At 39.7% G+C, this 21947-nt stretch overlaps 1 protein-coding gene across 2 annotated transcripts in view; it reads left to right on the top strand.

Moving 5' to 3' along the window:
* The window catches only part of LOC137978858 (uncharacterized), an 87294-nt gene extending 65347 nt beyond the window's left edge, over window positions 1–21947 (top strand). Inside the window, exons 6-13 of one of the 2 annotated variants that reach the window (XM_068825969.1) lie at window positions 3323–3444; window positions 3523–3682; window positions 4176–4926; window positions 5643–5759; window positions 7815–7949; window positions 8594–9096; window positions 10816–11032; window positions 20103–21947. In XM_068825969.1, the coding sequence (XP_068682070.1) occupies window positions 4257–4926; window positions 5643–5759; window positions 7815–7949; window positions 8594–9096; window positions 10816–11028 (1638 nt within the window). In that variant the 5' untranslated portion in view covers window positions 3323–3444; window positions 3523–3682; window positions 4176–4256 and the 3' untranslated portion in view covers window positions 11029–11032; window positions 20103–21947. The remainder of the gene's footprint in view (window positions 1–3322; window positions 3445–3522; window positions 3683–4175; window positions 4927–5642; window positions 5760–7814; window positions 7950–8593; window positions 9097–10815; window positions 11033–20102) is intronic. The other variant, XM_068825970.1, reaches the window with a different exon arrangement.

Below are 21947 nucleotides of genomic sequence, written 5' to 3'. Positions count from 1 at the left end.
TCTCTTTGCTTTTTGCCAAGGATGATCAATAGATACAATATTTTACAATTTGTATTCTATAATAGAAAGAAATTGCATTGGCGTAGTGTAAAATGAATATGCCTTCATTAGCGTGTAACAAAATGCCGTCTTTACAACAATAGCTAAACATTTTTCGACGTTAAACTAGCTACGAAAACTGAGTGATCTAGTAGTTGTTGCGTTTGGTTTCATCTATGTGTAAATGCGGCATACCTTACACTCTTAGTAACAGGCTTCCTAGGCTTAGAGCTTCCAAATAAGGTAATCATTGTGACGTCAAATGTCGTCATATACCATATAAGTCAAGAGTAGAACCAGTGATACTGATTAGTCGCGTCATTAAATCGAATTGAAAGTCGCCCAATTTATCTGCCATTACAACGCCGCATTAAGAGTAATATTCCCAATTATGTCGTAGGAAGTTCGTAATAGGATGATATACCGCAAAGTTTTATCGTTAAGAAGCAAAGTTCAAGTGCAAAGTTAGTAGCTGGCCAGCATTGGACAGCTCCGTCAATACAAATTTAATTGACTTTCTTGACAACGACGTTGCCATGGGAGATTTCTCTACGTGTGCCAGGTCAGAGAGAGCCAAACGCACTTGCAGAATTATCAGTTCTTTAAAAGGGTATTAATTTATGTCGTCATTCAACTTTTCCTTTTAAGCCTCAGCACAAAGAAACAGCGAAAAGGACTACTGCTCCCGGGCGGAACAAAACTAGATACTGATCAAGTAGTTTGAAACATTAATTAAATCCTGCTTTTAAGGCCAACAAAAGCAACATAAGTAATATGTTCATGTTTTTTTATAACATGTAAAGCCTTCAGCGCTCAGCCGCTTAGACAATATCTTCGTCAGTGTGGATGCTTCTGTCGTGTTCTATGCTAGTCCTTATGTTACTGAGACTTGAATGAGAATTCGAGTTCCATGGCTTGTTTGTCCTCTGTCATATTTCATAATATTTTGTGCTGTTTTCTTATACAACTCTTAAAATTAAACGCACACTTATCAAGGTGTTTTCTTCTTGAATTATGAGGATTTCGTTTTTCCTCGGCTTTGTCAAATCCTACTCAATTCTCTTTTTCGTGATCTCTTCCACGGTTCCTCAACCGATCGGAAATCTCCTCTTGATTTCTCTCTGTTTTTGCACACGTTGCCTTTGCTGCACTTTTATACTAACAATAATCAGCTCGCCAATTCAATGAAGAGAAGCCCGTTATCAGTTTCGATTGTTTTCCCAAAGCATGCATTTTGAATGGTTCAGGTTTAAAATCTGATTTATTTTTTGTGGTGCTGCTTAAACGACAGGAGATCACTGCACTTGTTTTGGACCACGTTTTCCCAATAATAGGCTGTCGAATCGGGATTCTCTATCACTGATACCTTTTTTCCAGATATTTCCACACCTTGTACGAAAAACACTCGCATCATTCAATAAAGATTATTCTTTTCACATCAAGTGAGAACACGTTAGGGTTCGTCTTTGTTCAGTGCTTATTGCCTGTCTCTGATTTAGTTCAAAAATAGAGTGGGTCTGATAAAAAAAACCGAAACTACCCAGAGTCGTATGATTCCGAGAAAAATTTAAAAGGCTACAAGAATACAAAAAAAATGGTTTTCTCATTGGAAACGCAGGCTTGCTTTTTGTCTGATCCATCGAGTTTTCTTCCTCTCGCGGATTAATAACGTAATCTTTCATTACAATAATTACGTTGGTTGGTACTGTTTTTGCTGGTTATGCGAATCAGCGGCGATGAAATCCAATTCAGCGAGGTGTCTCAGACTTTCATGTCTTCCATCAAGCTAATAGAAAACCGCCGAAACCTTCTGAAATGCTCGTAGGGAGATGTTGACGGTGCCATTACCATAAATATGAATGACAACACTTAGTGATATCACAAACGCCTTTGAAACTACCTTAGTGACTTGTAAGTTGAGTTATTTTTCAAAAGAAAAAAGAAACAGCTTCTTTTTAGCGAGCAGGGATTTTTAATATTTGTAATCAGAAGAGTTTGACAAGCTATTTAACAGACAGGTTTTTGCAGGTAATAATTGTATCGGTTGCCTCAATGCCATTTTTGTCTAACGATTAAGATTTGCGACGCATTAGCGAAAACGCGATCCTTTAAGCAAGAGAGTTGACCAAATAAAATTGGCCGTTCAGTGATCACATGAAATGTGCACTGACTCTCCCAAGACATTTCTTACAATATGTAAAAACACTTTTCTTGAATTCTAGTCCAGGACTGGTGAAACAGCCTGAATCAGCAAGTGAAGAGTGTTCGCTTGGATACGTTTCGGTGATCATTATCACCGGTCACTGCATTTCTTGAAACAAACATATCTTGACTATAGAAATATTTAAAAGATTCTTAGGGGAAAATTACTGAGCATCTTCAAGATACACAACTTTAAATGTGATATCCTAGAACTTGTCAAGATACTTTTGATGAAACATTGTAAAAGCTTAGAGAGAAGAAGGTGTGAGTCACTGTGCGCTATGGTCTCTAACAAATGCGTCCATTCATGCTGGCCTCGTTGACATCAGCCGGGCACATCCATTGCTTCACAAAAATAACGCGATTTCAATCATTTTTATAAAGGAAGGCTGTGTGATATCTCGTACTTCAATCCATTGTTTGGTCACCTTTTTGTATCAGAACAAACCATAAAATCTATTTCAGTGGCTTTACTTCAATTTGGATAATTATGTGCTGTCGTATCCGGTATGGCTCCCTCTTGCGAAAAATTAATTAAATTGCCAAGCGCTTCCCTTAAATTTTTCCACTTGATAAAGATGTTGTTCTTATCGAGATAAGGGAAGTGGTTAAGAACAAAATAGGCATCCATTTGCAGTCTATAGAAATTGCATCAATATACGACGCAAGAACTGCGTAGTAGTATAGATGATGGAACATTTTTGTGACATGACCTATCTGTGTAAGGCTAAAGCATTGCTTCTTTAAAAGCAACTTAAAGTGTAAGGAGAATGGTGTCCAGAGAGACCTGAACCACTTCCTTCTCGGCTCTCCTTTTCCCTTGCAATATGAAGTCTCGTCTGGAGCAAAAATACGTGAGCCGTGTTCAGACAAACGTGACATGTTTTTTTTACATCATTGCTCGAAGAACTAGAATAATCACTGTCCTCTGTTTATTCTACAAATCGGGCCGCTGACAAAATGTCTCAATCTTGGTTTAAAGTGGCGAGCGCAATCAGGTTAGAGCACAAAATCTGCTGAGGTAGTGGTTGGGATTAAATAAACAGTTTGAGCGAAGATTAGTCTTAAAAATCTGTTTCAGTTATTCACCTGTTGACAACGAAAATACGCTGCGCAAGATTCAACAAGAATCAATCAAGCCTTCCAACCCAGAGTGACATTTCCGACTGATATTGGACGGGTACCAGTTCTTTTTAACTACAAGTACGTATTTCTACTTACTTGGATGTCAATTAAGGATCCTCGGTTGTTCTGAATTGATCTCTTTGTCTGCTTCCAAAGAACCTCTACGAAAGACAACGAATTTACGTTTCTTCACCGGCCATGAGCACAATGGCAAACTGTACTCGTTAACGAAGTCACCGTAAACATTCGACAACTTCCAACTTTTTCATTCCCTGGCTAAGCGATGGAATTTCAAAAAGGCAAGGCGGAGCTCAAGGTAATCTTAAATTTTGTTTATCTTCGGCAAAAATCTTCGATATTTCCAGATTTAAATCATCTGCTAACACAAACGAAACAATCCGTAATATCGGAATCCACTTTTCTGTAACCTTCAACTCGGCAATCGATCGCCACTTGTAACCCCAAATATCTTGAGTTACAAAACTCAGTGTCCTGCGAACGACAACAGCATTGAGGAGATTGAAACTTGAAGCCGTGATTCACAACAGAATTCACAACAGACTTTAAAACTCCCGTTTTTGGGCATTTATTAACTTTTCAGTTCACGGGAAAGGACAACTCTTCATTCTTTTGCTGAATAGCTAGGTGATTCAACATCATGGTCATTGAAATCATGAGCCTTATCAACGTTATCATGTACACGCTATTCTCACTATGGTAAGGGGCCCCGCTGTTAACGAAACCCTTAAGGGAACCAGACGGTCGACAGCCTCAACTGATTCTTTACGCAACTCTCGCTTTCTCGACAGATAAATTGATTAAACAGACTTATGAATGACCTTTCAAAAAGGGAGTTAGTCGGAATTGCTCACATGCCGAGCACATAACCGATGCGAATTCAGATTAGCCCACGTTACCCAAGATCAAGTAGAGACTTCTACAAAATCAGCGGCGCCTTATTTATTGCCGTCTACGTGTTTCTGTGGATGTCAAAACCAGACTACGATAAGGCTTGGAGTTTGTCGCACTATGTAAAGGCATACATGCCGAAAAACTACATGGCACTAGTGAACAGTACTGATACATTCACATGGAATAAAACTGACCGTCAAATAGAGGGAAAGATACTCAAAAAAATGAAACATGCTGAGTTTATGAGAAACTGGTGTCGTGAACGACAAGCTAGACTAGACTGGAAAGCAATGTTGTCACCCTGCGGGAATAAAACAGCTTGGAGTTCGCCAAGGAAGAGAGAGAATGCAACAGACCCAAACACTAGCATCATCTCTTTATGGGACATCCGCCCTGTTGGGGAATACAGCCGTTTTATTATTCAGTCACAAACAAAATTCGGGAAGCCCAACATGCAAGGTGGAGATTCTTGGAGGGTGATGATAAGGGGGCCATCTTCGATTTCTCCAGCTGTCATTGATCACAGAAACGGAACCTATGAAGTCTTGTTCCTTGTTATGGAAGCTGGTGTTTACTCGCTAAATATAACTTTGGATTTCACGTTGTGCGATGGATTTAAGGATCCTCCTTTGGACTGGTTTATTGTTGGTGAGTTTCCGTTTTGCTACTGAAACTATTCCACGTTTGATATTTGCAATCATAAGTAAAGTAAACTTTTAAGCACAGTTATTCTTAACCAAAAAGAATTGCTAGAAAGAGTGCTGAATTCCCCGAAAATAAAGTGAAAAAAACCTTTTTTTCGCCGGAAGCCAATTTCATCTTGACTGACCCGAGTCTTTTGATGAAGATGTGGCCCACCCAAGCTATTTTCGCTGAAAAAGCTGTAATTAGAAGGCGCTTCATCCGTTTGACTGAAAGACACTCCTGGAGGCAAACGATAGAGCGGTTTTCAATTGAGTGTCGAAAGTAATTAGATAATTACTTTGGTTTATAATTACTTCACTCAGTGATTGGTTCAAAGTTCTCGCGCCATTTTTTCAACTAATCAGAAGTGAAACCAAAACCAATCGTGGCTCGCGCGTGCACATTTTCCCGCGCTTTGTGTCGGCTACGTGTAATTACTTCGAGTTTTGATTGGTTTGCTGGATTGTCTCCGTCCTTTTTGATTGGCCAAAGTAATTACTTTGGTTTTGGTTTTACGACACTCATTTGAAAATCGCTCTAAGCATAAGAACAAAACATAAATCTCACGGTGGGTTTTAATTCAGAGTACAGCCCGCTAAATTGAACGATGATACTGATAGCTAGCGTTTGTATTCAGTATCCAAGAGATTTCTTATTGTCACATCGTTGAATCCTCTTAGGAAATGCACAAGGGAAATATCAGAGGCACCCTGAGGTTGATGGAAACAAGGACTACCTTCAAGCACCTCTTTGGGGTGGGAATCCTGTGCAGATATCGGTCCCACCAGCGACAGATGGTATGAAAGAAAATGAATGACTGAATGAGCTGTTATCATCAAAATTTATTTCCGCGAGGAGAATAATTCACAATACAGAAGTAGAAATAACAATAAATTAAATACTGGAGGTAGTCTTATTCCAATCGACGTTTTAAGTGAAGCCTCGGTATAAATCAAGAATAAAGTCAGTCAGTGTACACTTATTATCACACCCTAATTAGATGCACGCCCAATTTTGACATCCAACACAAAGTGTCCCTTTAAGTCTAAGCATTTGCTACCTATTTTTAACAATAAGGTAAGGATAAAGGTTAGCGTTATTTTTAGCTTTGGGTAAATGCAGCAGTTAATCTTTACTTAAAGAGCAGCATTTGGGGGACACTTTGTGACATAAATTGTCTGTATTCTGAGACACAATTGATGTTGATGTTGGCGAGAAGAGCAAGGGGACACTTCGTGACGCTTATTGAAATCCGCGTGCATCTAATTAGGGTCAAACCTGGACATATCTCTCAGTGTAAGAGCCCTGTCAGTCCTGTCACATGACAGTCGGTCTCACTATCCCTGTCGGATAGATTGAACTTTAGTCCTCCTCCCCGGCCCCTCTCCTGTTCAAAGATGGCGCTTCCGTCCTTTCTGACACAGCCTCTTTCACACCCTTCATCACCCAATTACCCTCTTTGTCCAATATCATAACCCCACCGTTGTTGAAAGTACAGCCATGTTCCTTTAGAGGACTGTAAACAGCAGAGTGTTGACTTTCGTGATTAAAATTATTTTGGTGAAATCTACCTCACCGCTTTTTGTACAGTTTACGGTATTATTAATAGAGTGTTAAAGTATTTGATGTCGCTGCTCCTGGCACCAGGATCCAATTCCCCTACACACTCTTCGATGGATTGGGTGACTTCTTTAATTTCCCACGGGATTTATTGTGAAGATCAAGGCAGCGTTTACACGAACGCGGTTTCGGCAATAGTCTCGATCGGTGTCGTGTAAACAGAAGGTGTAACCGCATCGAAAAAGAAACGTTGGATGATGTTGAAGACGAAGTGACCGTGGCAGGGACAGTTGCATGTTGTATGATGTTGGAAGTTGTTGAACAAAGTTTGATTTCCATCAAACATCGTCTTCAACATCATCCATCGTTTCTTTTCCGATGCGGTTACACCGTGACCTTCTGTTTACACGACACCGATCGAGACTATTGCCGAAACCGTGTCCATTTGAAACCGCTGCCAGGATTGCAGCGTTTTCAAAACGATGCGGTTTCATCTGTCGTGTAAACAATGAAAGCGCATCGATTTGAATACGTTTACTATTTTGGCGCGAAATTTGCATTGTTCAATTCAAAAGAGTGAATTTAGCAGGTATAGTGCAGCGCTCGCTTATGCCATCACGACTTCAAGAGGATTTTCTGGCAAAAACGGTTTCGTGTATACACTTCCAAACCACATCGATTTTGACGCGGTTTCGAAGTCATTAAACCGTGACGATGTGAAACCGCTTTCGTGTAAACGCTACCCAAGTGTTGTGAGAATGAATCAGTGGAGAATCAAGGCGGCAATTTCCTGTTCACACCAAACCTTAACCATATCGTATATACTTTTCGTCTTTGGCCAACGAAGCTTGAGCAGAAATAAAACGCAAACTGCTAAAGAAGAACACTAAAAATATGTATTTCAGTTATGCCCATGTTTATCCTCATGTTTGTCACCGCAGTTTGCGTTCTATTTCTAATCAAACCTTAACCATGTTTTGAAGATGTCACACGGTTTCAAAATTTAAACTGACATGAATCTCATATAAACGTCAACCCTACATTTTTGACTAATTTTTATTTTGTTGAGCTCACTTTAATGAAACATGTCTTTCTGGTGTGAATGGCCGGAGTATTGAGTTATCTAGAAACCCAGAGTGTTGAGTCCAGCCAGGATTTCAACTCGCAATCTCCCATCCTGTGGTCTGTTTCTCGCCCAATTGATGGATGTAACAAGCTATAACGCTGCTTGTTCAGATGGTGAAAGTTAAAAGCAATTTTTAACTAGAATTGTCTTTCACTTTCTTCTTGAGGAAGTAGCTCGCTGTCCATCATCTCAGAGGAGCGCTTAAGCTTAATCACGAACACAGATTGTGGCATCACGTGCAAGTTCATATGGGACGGACGAGGCAGATGGGTGCAGAACACTTGGAAGTCAAATCTTAAAGGTACATTTTCAGAAAAGCCTTTAGTCGACATCGTGAGACAAAGCCATCATTCGTTTATTATTCATTTTAGCCCCAGGATGACCAATGACCAACTCATTTGTGATATAGCCTTTAATGTCAGGCGCAGTGGTGAGAGCATTCGTCCGTCAACTACATGTCCTGGCCGTGTATGATTTCTTGAGTAGGGGGCTGTCTACTCTGTTCCAAGAGCTTTATCGGGTTCCCTAGTTTTACCGTCTCATCCTAACGTATCCTTTGACTTGATCTGCCTTAATTTGATTTGGTTTCACCTGCTGTCTCCCTAATTAGCAGAGCAAGTGATTTCATTTGGTTATTATGATCATCTTCGTCACGGCTCATCATCATCATCATCATCATCATCATCATCATCATCATCATTATTATTATTATTATTATTATTATTATTATTATTATATTGAATGTAAGGGGAAATGTCATTTCTCCTTACATTCAATCAGTCATTGTTGTTGTTTCATCGTTAACACACTCAATTATTATTATTATTATTATTATTATTATTATTATTATTATTATTATTATTATTATTGTTATCATGGCCATTGTCAGCATCGTCGTCATCGTTATTATTACCAACGAAGGCTTGTATATAAATTTCATTGCAGTGCCACTTCGCAGACTCCAATCTCGTGGCAAAGGTGGAACATTGTGGATTTACGGAGACTCAGTAAACGTGTTCTTTGCGCAATCATTAAGACAGCGAAAACTTTGTCATGGAATTTTCAGCGATTGTAAGTTTAGTTATAATTGGATTTATCCAGTAAAGAACGTCACAGTCGCCAAGAATGAGAATGAAAACTTAGACTACAACAACGAGAGAGTTTTGCTGAATTTTCGCCGAGATATACTGCGTCCAGAGATGCGCGATAACAGCGCTGTCGTTTTTAATTTTGGTCTTCATTTCGTGGAAAGCACAAACTTCACAAATTACAAGAAACTGATTGATGGTTTGGTGAATGAACTTCATCGCAGTGATTTGGAAATGACTTTGTCGAATGCCACCCAATCCAGGTACAGTGGAACAGCGATTTGGAAAACAACCACAGCAATAAACAAGGATAAGGCGAGCAATATTCACCTTGGGCACAAGAGGTTTATGACGCAGCAGGTGAGGAATATACTCAGTTGAAAAACACTTAGTCGCAATGGCGTTGCATTGACTGACTGACTGACTGGCCTGCTGAAAGGAAATGAGTGAATGGATGAATGAACTGGCGAAAAGTTGGATAGATTGATTAACTAATTTTAGAATCGACGATAAACAAGCGTATTATTGTGTTTGGATACATATGTCCATAAACTAGATGCACCGTCAATATTGATGAGTATCTGCATACAAAACGTCTGTTTTGGAGTAACTTGAAGCGAGAGCACAGGTGGCTCAATTGGTTGAGCACCGGGCTTTCGCGCGGGAGGTCGTGAGTTCAACTCCGGCCGGACCAACACTCAGGGTCTTTAAATAACTGAGGAGAAACTGCTGCCTTTGTAATTACATCTGCAAATGGTTAGACTCTCTAGTCTTCTCGGATAAAAGCCGGAGGTCTCACAACCCTTCAATGTTCATAATCCTGTGGGACGTAAAAGAACCCGCACACTTGTCGCAAAGAGTAGGGCATGTAGTTCCCGGTGTTGTGGTCTGTCTTCTGTGATGTATCATGGTTGGGAGGGTAAATGCTCGGAGATATTAGCTACACCAAGCTACTCTAAAAATCCGAGGGTAAATAAAGATCTATGATATGATGATGAGTCCATGACCCAAGACTAAGAATCGGGTATCATGTTTGTCCCAATCAGCGTCAGACAACTGTCTATTTTTAAACCAAGTTTTGCGGGAATAGAAACAATAGACCAAATCGGCTAACCCAATTCAAATCTCCCGGGTTAAAATTCTTTAACTGTCTAAATTCCCATGAGTATTTCCTCCGTATCGTGTCTTCCAGAAACTATAATTTTCAGTAGAAAATGAAATGGCATTTTAAAAGTATGAACTATCTTGAGTTTCCAAGGACATGATTCCTTGGTTGTCGTGTGTTTGCCAGAATCGTTCGAAAATATCCCGACTCAGTTTGTTTCACTTTCGTGGTTTTGCGGTTACTGGTCACGCGTCACTGACACCCGAATACATTCGAATTTTTGACGCAAGGTCAACAAAGAAATTCGAAGCGGTTGACAGAGGTCCCATCCTCTCCTCCATTTATCTTGGAAGATCGATTGGTCTCTGCTCATAGGATAAGATTCTTTGTGTATTGTATTTGCATTATAATGTAGCACTCACATATATGGAAATACCTGGAACGATATACACTTAATGTGTGGTCCCGAGGGAAAAAGTTAGTTTTGTTTTCCCGAGAAACCTGATGTCGAGGACGCGAGGAAAAGCAAGACTAACTAGTTTCCCGACGGACCAAACATTAAGTGTATATCGTTACAGGTATTTCCATGTATGTGAGTGCTACATTACAATGCAAACATCCGAAGCGGGCAACAACTGCGGAATTGTATCCCGGTCGGGATAAATTTGAATTTGATCAGGACCACACGACCAAGAATCAACCAATCACAGTGCTCGTTTTGTTGAGTGAAAGTCAAGGTATATAACAAAATGTTTTATTCTCAAAGGGTTTGAATGGGGGTGAATTTTTCCGCAAAACTAGGTTTAAAGATAGACACTTTCCTGAAGCTGATGGGGATTAGGCCATTTTTGGTAATTCATACTCTTGGGTAATGGACTTTTGCTTGAAGACAAATTTTCCTAGTCCTATTTAATTGTTATCTCCTCGATGATGTGTTGAGAAAAGTCTACAACTCCATTTGTTTTTATCCACAGCGTATTTTGTTGTACAATGCCTTTGCCACAACGCGCATGTGCGAAGCAGGCTTTCACGTCCTGGATGTTTATCCCGTCACTGATTCCTACTCGCCAGGGACTGGAACCCACGGAGCTCATGGACCAGTAAAGAACGACGTTGTACACTATAGTAACCTGGCCTTCAGACCAGTTGAAGACTTGTTAGAAGAATTCTTTGGTGGTGGAAATTGATCCGGTGTGTTTTAATATCATATTTTAGTCCGCAGACTTGACCTGCCAACCATACACATTAATTCAGTTTCTGGACAAACTTCGCTTGAGCAAGCCTTAAAAATATTCTTCTAAATATCTCCTATATAGCGGTGTTTGTGATTACAATAACTGTAACCGTGAAATTCGTGTTTGTGCCGACCAGTTTTACCTTTAGCTTCATACGAGCTGCAGTACACTGTTATGACCAGCCTTTTAACCTTAGAAAACTTATCCCTAATTTTTTAAGTGAATCTTGAGTATTCTTCCTTGGACGGCAACTTACTCGAAGCTACTGAGCATGCGTCTCGGCGGCATCTTTCACGCTTTGTAATATTTTTCAAAGCCGGAAAGATGTAACCGAACTCTGCTACTCTAAAAATGCTATTAAAGAATAATATAAATATATGTCAAAATATGAAGATCAACCCCAAAAATGTATTCGATCGTCGTTGTTATCAATTCGCGCCACAATACTGACCTCGGATAAGTTGGTGACGTTGGGTTAACCTTCTGCCATGACTAAGCAAGGCTTGTCGCTCAGTTGAAGCCTTCTCAAGTCATCTACGACAAATCTTTAGCGAAGTAGGTTGTAACAACCCTCTGTGAGCCAAAGATTTTAGGATGCAGTGTTCTGTTGTATATGGGTCGGTTTATATCAAATGCGCGTGATGTTTCAGTCTTGCACACTAAGAACTGCGGTTTAATTACTCTGGCCGCAGGCACGGCGGCCAGAGTTAAGTTTTCGGCCAGTTTTTACTCGTGGATATATCCACGAGTTTTGGTGGGGATCTTTATGCAAATTTGTCACTCCTGCGTAACCGGAAGTTCGATCTAATTAGCCAATCAGGATGGATAATCACAACAGAGCTGTGACTTCCTGTTCGCTAGGTTGTGCGCCGCCATTGCTGTTTGCGGCTTTCTTCGTAAGTGTTTAATTTGAGCACCTTCCGCTGCATTTAGAAGCAAGAAACTGAAGATTTAAAGAAATGGCGTTCTTCGAAGGTGAAGCAAAAGATTCTGAACAAGTACACTTTGGTGCAATTAATTGTGCACCGCCTTTCACTCTCCAACGCGAAGACTTTAATACATGTCGAAATGGAATCGACAGACACATGGTGGGAAGACTCGAGAAGACAGTCTCTGTCGATCCCCTAAGCTCACGAGGGATTAATAAATTCCATTCGGAAGGTGACTTCCATTTGGAGAGTGACATCGAAGCTATCAAAGGATACCAATGTTTATCAAAACTATCACGAAGTTTTGCAAGCTGAGTCATCATAGAGGTAACCGGTCGTTTCGCCTACGGGTCGTTTCGCCTACTGTCGGTTCGCCTACGTCAAATATGTCAGTTCGCCTACGATTCATATGTAAAAGCTTTAAAACTGAGTTGTTTAAAAGTCCTTGTTGCTCCTCACAGAAAAAAACTATGACGGCTAGCTAAGGCGTTATTTCTGTAGACTAAAGAATGTGAGACTTTTCATTAACATAATCAATAAAGGATACTTAAGGCACGTAAGAAATTAGCTCGTTCCCACTCTACTGGGCGGTTTAATTTTTCCGCCCGAACCTGAGCCTTGGTCTGTTAAATTTGCGGAGTGTAACGGTTGAGATTTCGCCGACACGAGTGGCACGAATGGTCTATCCACACAATGAAAAACAGTGAAGCAACCAACAAGGTGAACCAAGCAACCCATACTTCCAGACACTAGTACTTGTGTGGCGGACCATAATGACGAACTGTCGAAAGACTCGGTCATTGATTATGTAAGGAAAGCTGATAAGGAATCCGTACCAATCTCCTGCGATAGAGCAAGGGCTGAAGCCGTTCGCAAATTCAAACACGCTCCCTGGAACAGAGAACCTTCTACTGAGAATTCCTTATAAGAAAACGTCGAGCTTGTTTCATAAAGACAAGGTAATTAGAAAGTGTATGGTGCATTATTTAAAGAAGAACGTACCGAGTTCGTCTGAATTGAGAAAGTTTAATCTCTCGCTTTTGCAAAATAATATTATATTGCAGTAAGAATGTCTAGACCTAGACCGCAACTCAGACGTAACAAATCCTCGAGATTCTAATCGTCATTTTCATCTTATTACCCGCAGGACAGCTAAACACAAAAGACTTGTCAGTTCTATTGTGTATTCAAGATCAATCTGTTACTAAGCATTCAACAAAATTGAACCAACAAAATGAGAGTTGTTGTCTAACAAGAGAAGAAAAGCTATTGATATCAGGAGACAGTGAATCGAACCCAGGCCCTGTTGCTCATGGAAAGTGTACACATGCAGTACTGAGAAATCCTTCTATAGCACTGTTGCAGGCTCGATTTGCTCAGAAAGGATTGAAGACACTAGAATGTACCTCAGATGGTTCATGCCTCTTTTCGTCTGTTGCCCACCAGTTATACAATGATCCTTCTTATCACATGAACGCGCATGCTGCTGGAGTCGAATATGTCAGAAACAACCGTCAAAAATTTATTGGACCCATTACAAAGCAATTGTGGGTGTGTTGTCACATTAACATTACATGGTGTGATGCACTTATTGTGCAAGCAGTTTCCGATGTATTAAATGTTACAATACATATAAATGAATCCATTGAGGGGTGGGCACCAATAACTGTTATCAGTCCAATAAGCGGACAACAGGGAACTACTGTTATTAACATGGGACATCTAGCTGAAAGACACTATGTTTCAGCAGTTCAGTTAGATTATTATAATGACAGTATTTCAGGTTATGAAATCAGCAGTGTTAATAGGTAATAATCGATTAATAAACCATGGCCAAAAATGATGTGAGTGTCAGTAATAATTTCTTCAAAGCAGTGGCAAAAAGAGCTTATATGGGAGAACCTATGAAGCGGAAGAGACAAAATAAAGAGTTCAGGGAAAAGAAAAACAATGCAAAACGCCAAAAAAGATCTGAAAATATTGAAGCAGCAAGAGGATATGAAAAGCAAACATTTCACAAGGGTAAAGCTCCCAATCCAGAACATATCAGAGAACTAAACAGAAAAGCACAGAACCATTTAAGGAAAGCTATGCAGAGCTCAAGGCTAAACCAAGCTGAAATTTGTCAAGGTCAAGACTCTATTAGACATTCCATGTCAAAAGTAATTCAGTCTTTTCGTGATAAGATAACACATGGCCCTGAATATATATACACTTGGTGTGATCACTTATGGTTCAGACCATCTGTCTCTAAGGGCGCTTTCCTTTTGTCAGAACTGGCCGGCCAGACCCGTCAGTTTGCAAAGAAAATGCAACAATTTGAAGGAACACTTGCATGATAACCCCTCGCATTCTTCCGGAGGATTGTATATCATCCTCAAAGAGTGTTAATTTGATGGCGGTGTAAAGTTAGTCCTTCAAAATGCCTGGTTTGGCCGGTCAGTTCTGTCAAATGGAAAGCGCCCTAAGTGTAACAGTATCAAATACAGTGATAAATATTCGCAAGGTTTGTTGGAGGAATGTATAACTGGCACAAAAAGTGTTAATAAATACTGAATGGATCTGCTCTACTTGCCTAACCTGATGACATCAACAATATAACCTGGCAACAAAAATCAGACCTTATTCAAAATTACCCTGTCATCTGTACTAGGAACTTTGAACACATGGTACAGCTCTTTATAGAGGATGTGTTAAAGAGTAATCTTATGCCTATGGGAGAAATGGTACACTTATTGTACAGGTTGAATTCCAGCAAAAGGGATTACACTGGAAACGTTGAAAATTTACAGACGTATGTAAATCTAAATTCACAACTTGTAAATTACAATTTACATGTTTTGTAAAATATATTTTACATGTTTTTGTTTCGTAAATAAAATTTACATGATATTTACATCTTTTGTTGATTCTGTAAATTTATTGGAAATTGGAATTTACAGGATCCTTTGGAAGAGTTACATTTGAACAAAACATGTAAATAACATGGAAATATTTTAAAGAAATTTACAGTATTTCTGTTTGTAAATTTCATGTAAATTGCTGGGACGAATCATGCCATAACGATCCGCACGCTCTTCGCAACCAAACACCGGATGGGGTATCCAGCTGAGAAGCCGGAGTAAACTCTGGTTTCTCAGCTGGTTGCCCACCCAGTTCCCTGCAACATTTCATTCCCATTGTATTCCTTTAATCTATCATCGCAAATCGTTTGAGGCGTGAGATTTCACGGAAGCATCATCTGAGGGCGTTAAGTTAATAATTAAAGGAACGGTATAAAATAGTAAGATGTACCTTGCCGCCAGCCCTTAAAATAGCGATGCGAAAAAGCACTCTCCCTGTTCCAGTAACACAATTACAAAGGATTCTGACGATATATTTTATATATCAACGATGAAATGATATATGAAATGAATCATATATGAACTGCGGATATGAAATCAAGTGAAGCTATGATCCTCGCAGTTATGAACGCAATTTTTGCAGTTGCGTAAAGAAGCCTGAAAAATTCAGGATTTCAACGGGGTTTGAACCCGTGACCTCGCGATACCGGTGCGACCCTCTAACCAACTGAGCTATGAAGCCACTGACGTTGCGAGCTGGTCATTTGTGGGTTCCATAACTGGTCATTTGTGGGTTCCATAACTGCGAGGATCATAGCTTCACTTAATTTCATATCCGCAGTTCATATATGATTCACTTCATATATCATTTCATCGTTGATTTATTCCTCACGGGAATATTGGAACCCACAAATGACCAGCTCCCAACGTCTGTGGCTTCATAGCACAGTTGGTTAGAGCGTTGCACCGGTTTCGCGAGGTCACTGGTTCAAACCCCGTTGAAGTCCTGAATTTTTCAGGCTTCTTTACTCAATTGCAAAAATTGCATCCATAACTGCGTTATATACGTTATATACGTCGGGAAAATCCAAGAGAATCAACGGTTCCACCGTTTTCTGACAATTCAGAATATTTTTTTCAGTGAAGAAAGACTCTCAGGCAAGGCGTCCTTTCCACGTTCATTTTGATGTGGATTATAAAACTTTAGAATAGGTCGGGAATGAACCAACTACAACGTGATGAAAGCGTATTATTAGCTATAGCAGTATTTTAATTCAGTAAAACCCTCCCTGCTTGCAAGCGGGATTCCCGAATAAAATTTTCAACTTTGAATATTGTTGCTTTGGCTATATATTGGAGAAAAGCAATCAATTTTCATTTTGCTTGGAACGACTATGGCAATATGTATAATTGCAACTAAAAGGTTTCCTTCTAGTGTACCCCACATGAGGTGCAATGAAATGTTAAGTATGATATCGGTTAAGCATGTGCGTTTTTGAGACGCGGACGGCAACCGGAAAAAATACATTTCACGTGACAGGACAGTGGTGTCTCCCAGATCTTTATACTAATCATCTGTAATGGGGAAAAGATACTTGGCAATGTAAATGTGGTTGTGTGAAGACAAGTTAAAAGGGAAAACAGCTCACTTCCGGTTGCCGTACGCGTCTCAAAAACGCGCGTGCTTAAGTTCCCTATTGCTGCAACCTGCGATCAGGCCCATTTTTAGCTTCGCCCATATGTTCTCTTATGTCGTCGCTCGCTAAAATTGGGCCTGACCAAAAGTCTCTCAAGAATTCCAGACGGTCGGCCAAATTTTGGCCGACCAAACTCGTGATCTGATTGGCTGTTGAAACGCCGGAAAGTGATAATGGTATCGTGATTGCGCGGAGCTCTCGCGAAGTCCTCGAGACTAATCCGCCATAATTGTACGAATAAATTTGCTGCCTTTTGTTCTTACAATGCCGTGGACGGTACAACTTGATTTTATTCGTATTAATGGAGATATGCCATCTGAAACATCGCATAACTTGTCCAGAATCGGGTTTGAATCTCTGGAAAGAGTGAAATTAGCGATTCCGTTGTCGAGCTCTGTGGCTATCTGGTTGAAAGTACTTTGGCACAAACTTCCCTGATGTTTTGAAAGCTAAATAGCTGGTTCTTTCAAATGGCAATGAAAGCCGATGCATATTGGTTTCCTGGATGAGACAAAGGACATATATATCAACAGGAGGAGATACTGATAAAATCGCAAGTTACACGAATGCATGTTTTGAACATCTGTGTATCAAACGGCATTATTTACTTACTGTACATGACACGGTTTGTTTGCACAATTTGGAGTCAAGATTGCTTCATAATATTTCCAGTTAATTTAACTTAAAACTCGCACTCCAGAAACTAAAATGGCATGTTTCCAGAGAGACCAGTTGTACAAAAATAAAATAAACTTCGCGAGTCCATCTTACTGTACGCAATTCGTACTCCATCAAAAAATTAACGGCCAAACTTATCATGATTTTACTGCGCGCAATTCTAGAAATACACTGCAACTGAAGATATTACCCGAAAAAATCACCAAAGAAACCTCCATGGGCAAGCACGTTAAAGGAATAATGCATTTCTCTTTTTTTCTACAAAACTCTATTGCCAAACCGTCCAACGACAGAATGCTAGGTTATCTCAATTACAAATTAAGATGTCAAGCTTAAAAGATTGCATATTCAGTGAAGTTCGGAGGAAAAATTACACCGGTCTTTGCCGCAATATAGTCGTCGAAAACATTCCCCATGCTTTAAATGTGTTTTTCTCAAATTAAAGCCAACGGTAACTTTCGAATTCGTTGAAAAGGTTCCTCCCACGGTAATTAAATGTAGTCAAAACAAACTAGCGTGAATCTGCCGTCCACGCGTGTATTGGTGTAATGGAAGTAAATTTGATTGGCCGATGAAGGACATGTCAATCAATCAAAAAAAGTGGGCGGAAGGAATTTCGAAGAGGATTTTGGTCAAGCTCTATTTTTCGTTTCGCTAACTCCACATTACGTACCACGCGAAACTAAAATAGAGCCTGATCGCAGGTTACTATTGCTGCTAAATTCACTTTAGAACTGAAATACATTTCTAAACTTTCAGAGACCTCTTGCATTGCTTTTTTTCGTCAGTCTTCATATATTTGTCTCTATGGATCTCTTGAATGGCAATTTTAACAACTTAATTTTGAAAACACAGCAGAAATCTTCGCATTTTCTGTTGGATGCGGACCCACGCGAAAACAGTATGTAACTATTTAGTCGGAAGAGAAAACCGTTTGGAAATTTATTGGTGTCTTTTTTACTCCATTTTAAAAATATTTCAACACATGAATTCAAACCAAGATGTTAATCCATTAGCCGGCCAAGCTCCAAGAACGAATTTCCACTCAAACACTGTCACAGCAACCGAGACTCACGTTGACCTTGAAATTTCCTAAGATATTTCCCTGGTAGCACCGTTGACTCAAAGGAGAATCTCGCTGGCACAGAAACGCACTATGCAGTCAAAACATTCGTCGGTTTTACTGCCCTGAAAAAGAGTATTTTTTATCGAGGAGATCTGATTTTAAAATACCCGATAGTCACATGGCAAGGCGTCGACCAATCAGACATCTGTCGCCAGTGAAACCGGGTTAGTGTTAGCGTGTGTCACCTTGCTTTTTGCTTTTACGTTGGGCAAGGCCCCAAGAAGTCGAAGGACAGAAGCTTCGAGAAACCTCCTCGGTAATTGAAGTCAGAAGTTGACCAGTGAAGAACCAAACAATGAAAATCACTGATTCTTAATAGCTAGAATTGGAGATAGTCAGCCAGCAAATCGAAAGTCATAAATATCTTACATTGAGCTAAATGCGTTAAGGACAACATCATAAAGTGATCGTGTTTCCGAAGCTGTTCCTGAGCAGGAACTGACATATCGCTGGCTAAACCGAAGAGGAAATATGCGCACTAAGGTGAAATGTTCGAAGCAATCATTCAAGGTCCATTCATGCCACACCATTTCACCTTTGTAGAAAGGGGGGAAAAGCTAAACTGCAGGATATACCCAGCCACTTATTTGTATGCGAATGGCGTTTATTGTCATATGCGTCGTAATTCATGCGATGCCGCACAACTTAAACAAAAAGAAATTGGGATGTGCATTTTAGAGAGCGACTGATCTAAAACAGTGAAAAAATGCCAGACGTTAAGTAGTACTACGCTTAAAGATTACGTGTTGTAATCAAAGGTGTCATGAAAAATGGTTTGAGCATTTACCTGTGGTTAGAGGAGACGTCGTTATTTCTTTGATCTTTGAAATGAGATAACCTACCGGTCAGTATAAAATGCAGACTACAGACTGCAGGTTCCAGATTGCAGATTGGGTTTAAAATGCAAACTAGGTACAAAATGCAAACTGCAGACTGGGTCCAAAACTGACTAATGTTTTGACTGCATAGTGCGTTTCTATGCCAGCGAGATTCTCTTTTGAGTTAACGGTGCTACCAGGGAAATATCTTAGGAAATTTCAAGGTCAACGCGAGTCTCGTTTGCTGTGACAGTGTTTGAGTGGAAATTCGTTCGTGGAGCTTGGCCGGCTAATGGATTAACATCTTGGTTTGAAGTCATGTGTTGGAAATATTTTAAAATTAAATGGAGCAAAAAACACACCAACTAAGGCCCCGTCCACACGTATCCGGATATTTTTGAATCCGTAACTTTTTGTTCCCAGATTCAAAAATATTTCCATCCACTTGTTTTCCCGAGAAACCTGATGTCGAGGACGCGAGGAAAAGCAAGACTAACTAGTTTCCCGAGGGACCAAACATTAAGTGTATATCGTTACAGGTATTTCCATGTATGTGAGTGCTACATTACAATGCAAACATCCGAAGCGTGCAACAACTGCGGAATTGTATCCCGGTCGGGATACATTTGAATTTGATCAGGGGCACACGACCAAGAATCAACCAATCACAGTGCTCGTTTTGTTGAGTGAAAGTCAAGGTATATAACAAAATGTTTTATTCCCAAAGGGTTTGAATGGGGGTGAATTTTCCCGCAAAACTAGGTTTAAAAATAGACACATCTCTGAAGCTGATGGGGATTAGGCCAATTTTGGTAATTCTTACTCTTGGGTAATGGACTTTTGTTTGAAGACAAATTTTCCTAGTCCTATTTAATTGTTATCTCCTCAATGATGTGTTGAGAAAAGTCTACAACTCCATTTGTTTTTATCCACAGCGTATTTTGTTGTACAATGCCTTTGCCACAACGCGCATGTGCGAAGCAGGCTTTCACGTCCTGGATGTTTATCCCGTCACTGATTCCTACTCACCAGGGACTGGAACCCACGGAGCTCATGGACCAGTAAAGAACGACGTTGTACACTATAGTAACCTGGCCTTCAGACCAGTTGAAGACTTGTTAGAAGAATTCTTTGGTGCTGGAAATTGATCCGGTGTGTTTTAATATCATATTTTAGTCCGCAGACTTGAGCTGTCAACCATACACATAAATTCAGTTTCTGGACAAACTTCGCTTGAGCAAGCCTCAAATGTCTGCTATATAGCGGTGTTTGTGATTACAATAACTGTAACCGTGAAATTCGTGAGATTTTCGCCGACCAGTTTTACCTTTAGCTTCATACGAGCTGCAGTACCGTGTTATGACCAGGCCTTTTAACCTTAGAAAAACTATCCCTAATTTCTTAAGTGAATCTTGAGTATTCTTCCTTGGACCGCAACTTACTCGAAGCTACTGAGCATGCGCCTCGGCGGCACCATTTACGCTTTGTAATATTTTTCAAAGCCGGAAAGATGTAATCGAACTCTGTTACCCCAAAAATGCTATTAAAGAATGATATAAATATATGTCAAAATATGAAGATCAACCCCAAAAATGTATTCGATCGTCGTTATTATCAATTCGCGCCACAATACTGACCTCGGATAAGTTGGTGACGTTGGGTTAACCTTCTGCCATGACTAAGCAAGGCTTGGCGCTTTGAAGCCTTGTCAAGTCATCTACGACAAATCTTTAGCGAAGTAGGTTGTAACAATCCTCTGTGAGTCAAAGATTTTAGGATGCAGTGTTCTGTTGTATATGGGTCAGTTTATATCAAATGCGCGTGATGTTTCAGTCTTGTACGCTAAGTACTGCGGTTTAATTAGGTAACGTCACCAATGAAACAAAAGATGGCGCACCAATAATCTCGATTTTTTATCATCGTTCCCTGTGTTACAATTGCTGTAGACTCAATTTAAGTTAATTGGAAGTTACTTAAGTTTCGTCTCTCAGCTTTCCGATCGGTAAGATAAAATTAGCAATTGTCCCTGACAGAAAAAAATTAGAATGATGAAGCAAAAGTCATTTGAGTTTAGCGCGAATGAAACTAACAGACAATATTACATGTTATATCCCCAGTAACAAATATTAGTCTTGACCTGCTAGAGACCAACACAAGTATTCTCTTAAACAATTTTTTTTGCAGGGAAATTGAGGCGTGAGGCGCTTTTTCCGTAAATTCAGATGTCGAAATATTGTTTCAACCTAAAGTGAAAACGTTTTTTTTAACCTCAGAAAATTAAATAATAAAAAAAAAAGATTTTACTAAGAGTAATTACGATGTTACTTTAAAAATCGATGGAAAAGGATATTATCAAGTTAATTTTGAGTTCGCGATATATCCGAACTGTGTCATTTTATACTGGACAACATTGTTTGCTGATAAATAAAGTAAACTAGAAATGTCTACAAAATGCTATTTTTCCATTTGGATGTTTCCGGGAAATTTAATTGTTTTTTATTCATAGTTCATCTTTTTAAATAGTCGCTCGATTCTGAACGTCTCTGCCGGCTGGCAATGTACTGCTCAATGTAATGCGGTCAACTTGTATACTGAAGATAAAAAAATCACACTAGTTTTCAAGATTAACTGTGACAGTTAACAATAACAGACACCGTTATTTCGTAGCCAAGGGTCAATTAATGATTATCGAGCTTTCGTTCAGTTGTCTCCCCTCTTTGTTGATTTGGCCATCAAATTTCTTTAAAACGCAGACCTTTTGGCGATTCATTCGTAATGAA

This window comes from Montipora foliosa, chromosome 12 (genome assembly GCF_036669935.1).
Source record: "Montipora foliosa isolate CH-2021 chromosome 12, ASM3666993v2, whole genome shotgun sequence".
Classification (NCBI taxonomy): domain Eukaryota; kingdom Metazoa; phylum Cnidaria; class Anthozoa; order Scleractinia; family Acroporidae; genus Montipora; species Montipora foliosa.
Note: the sequence above shows the minus strand (reverse complement) of the source record. Positions and strands in the feature narration are given on the sequence as shown.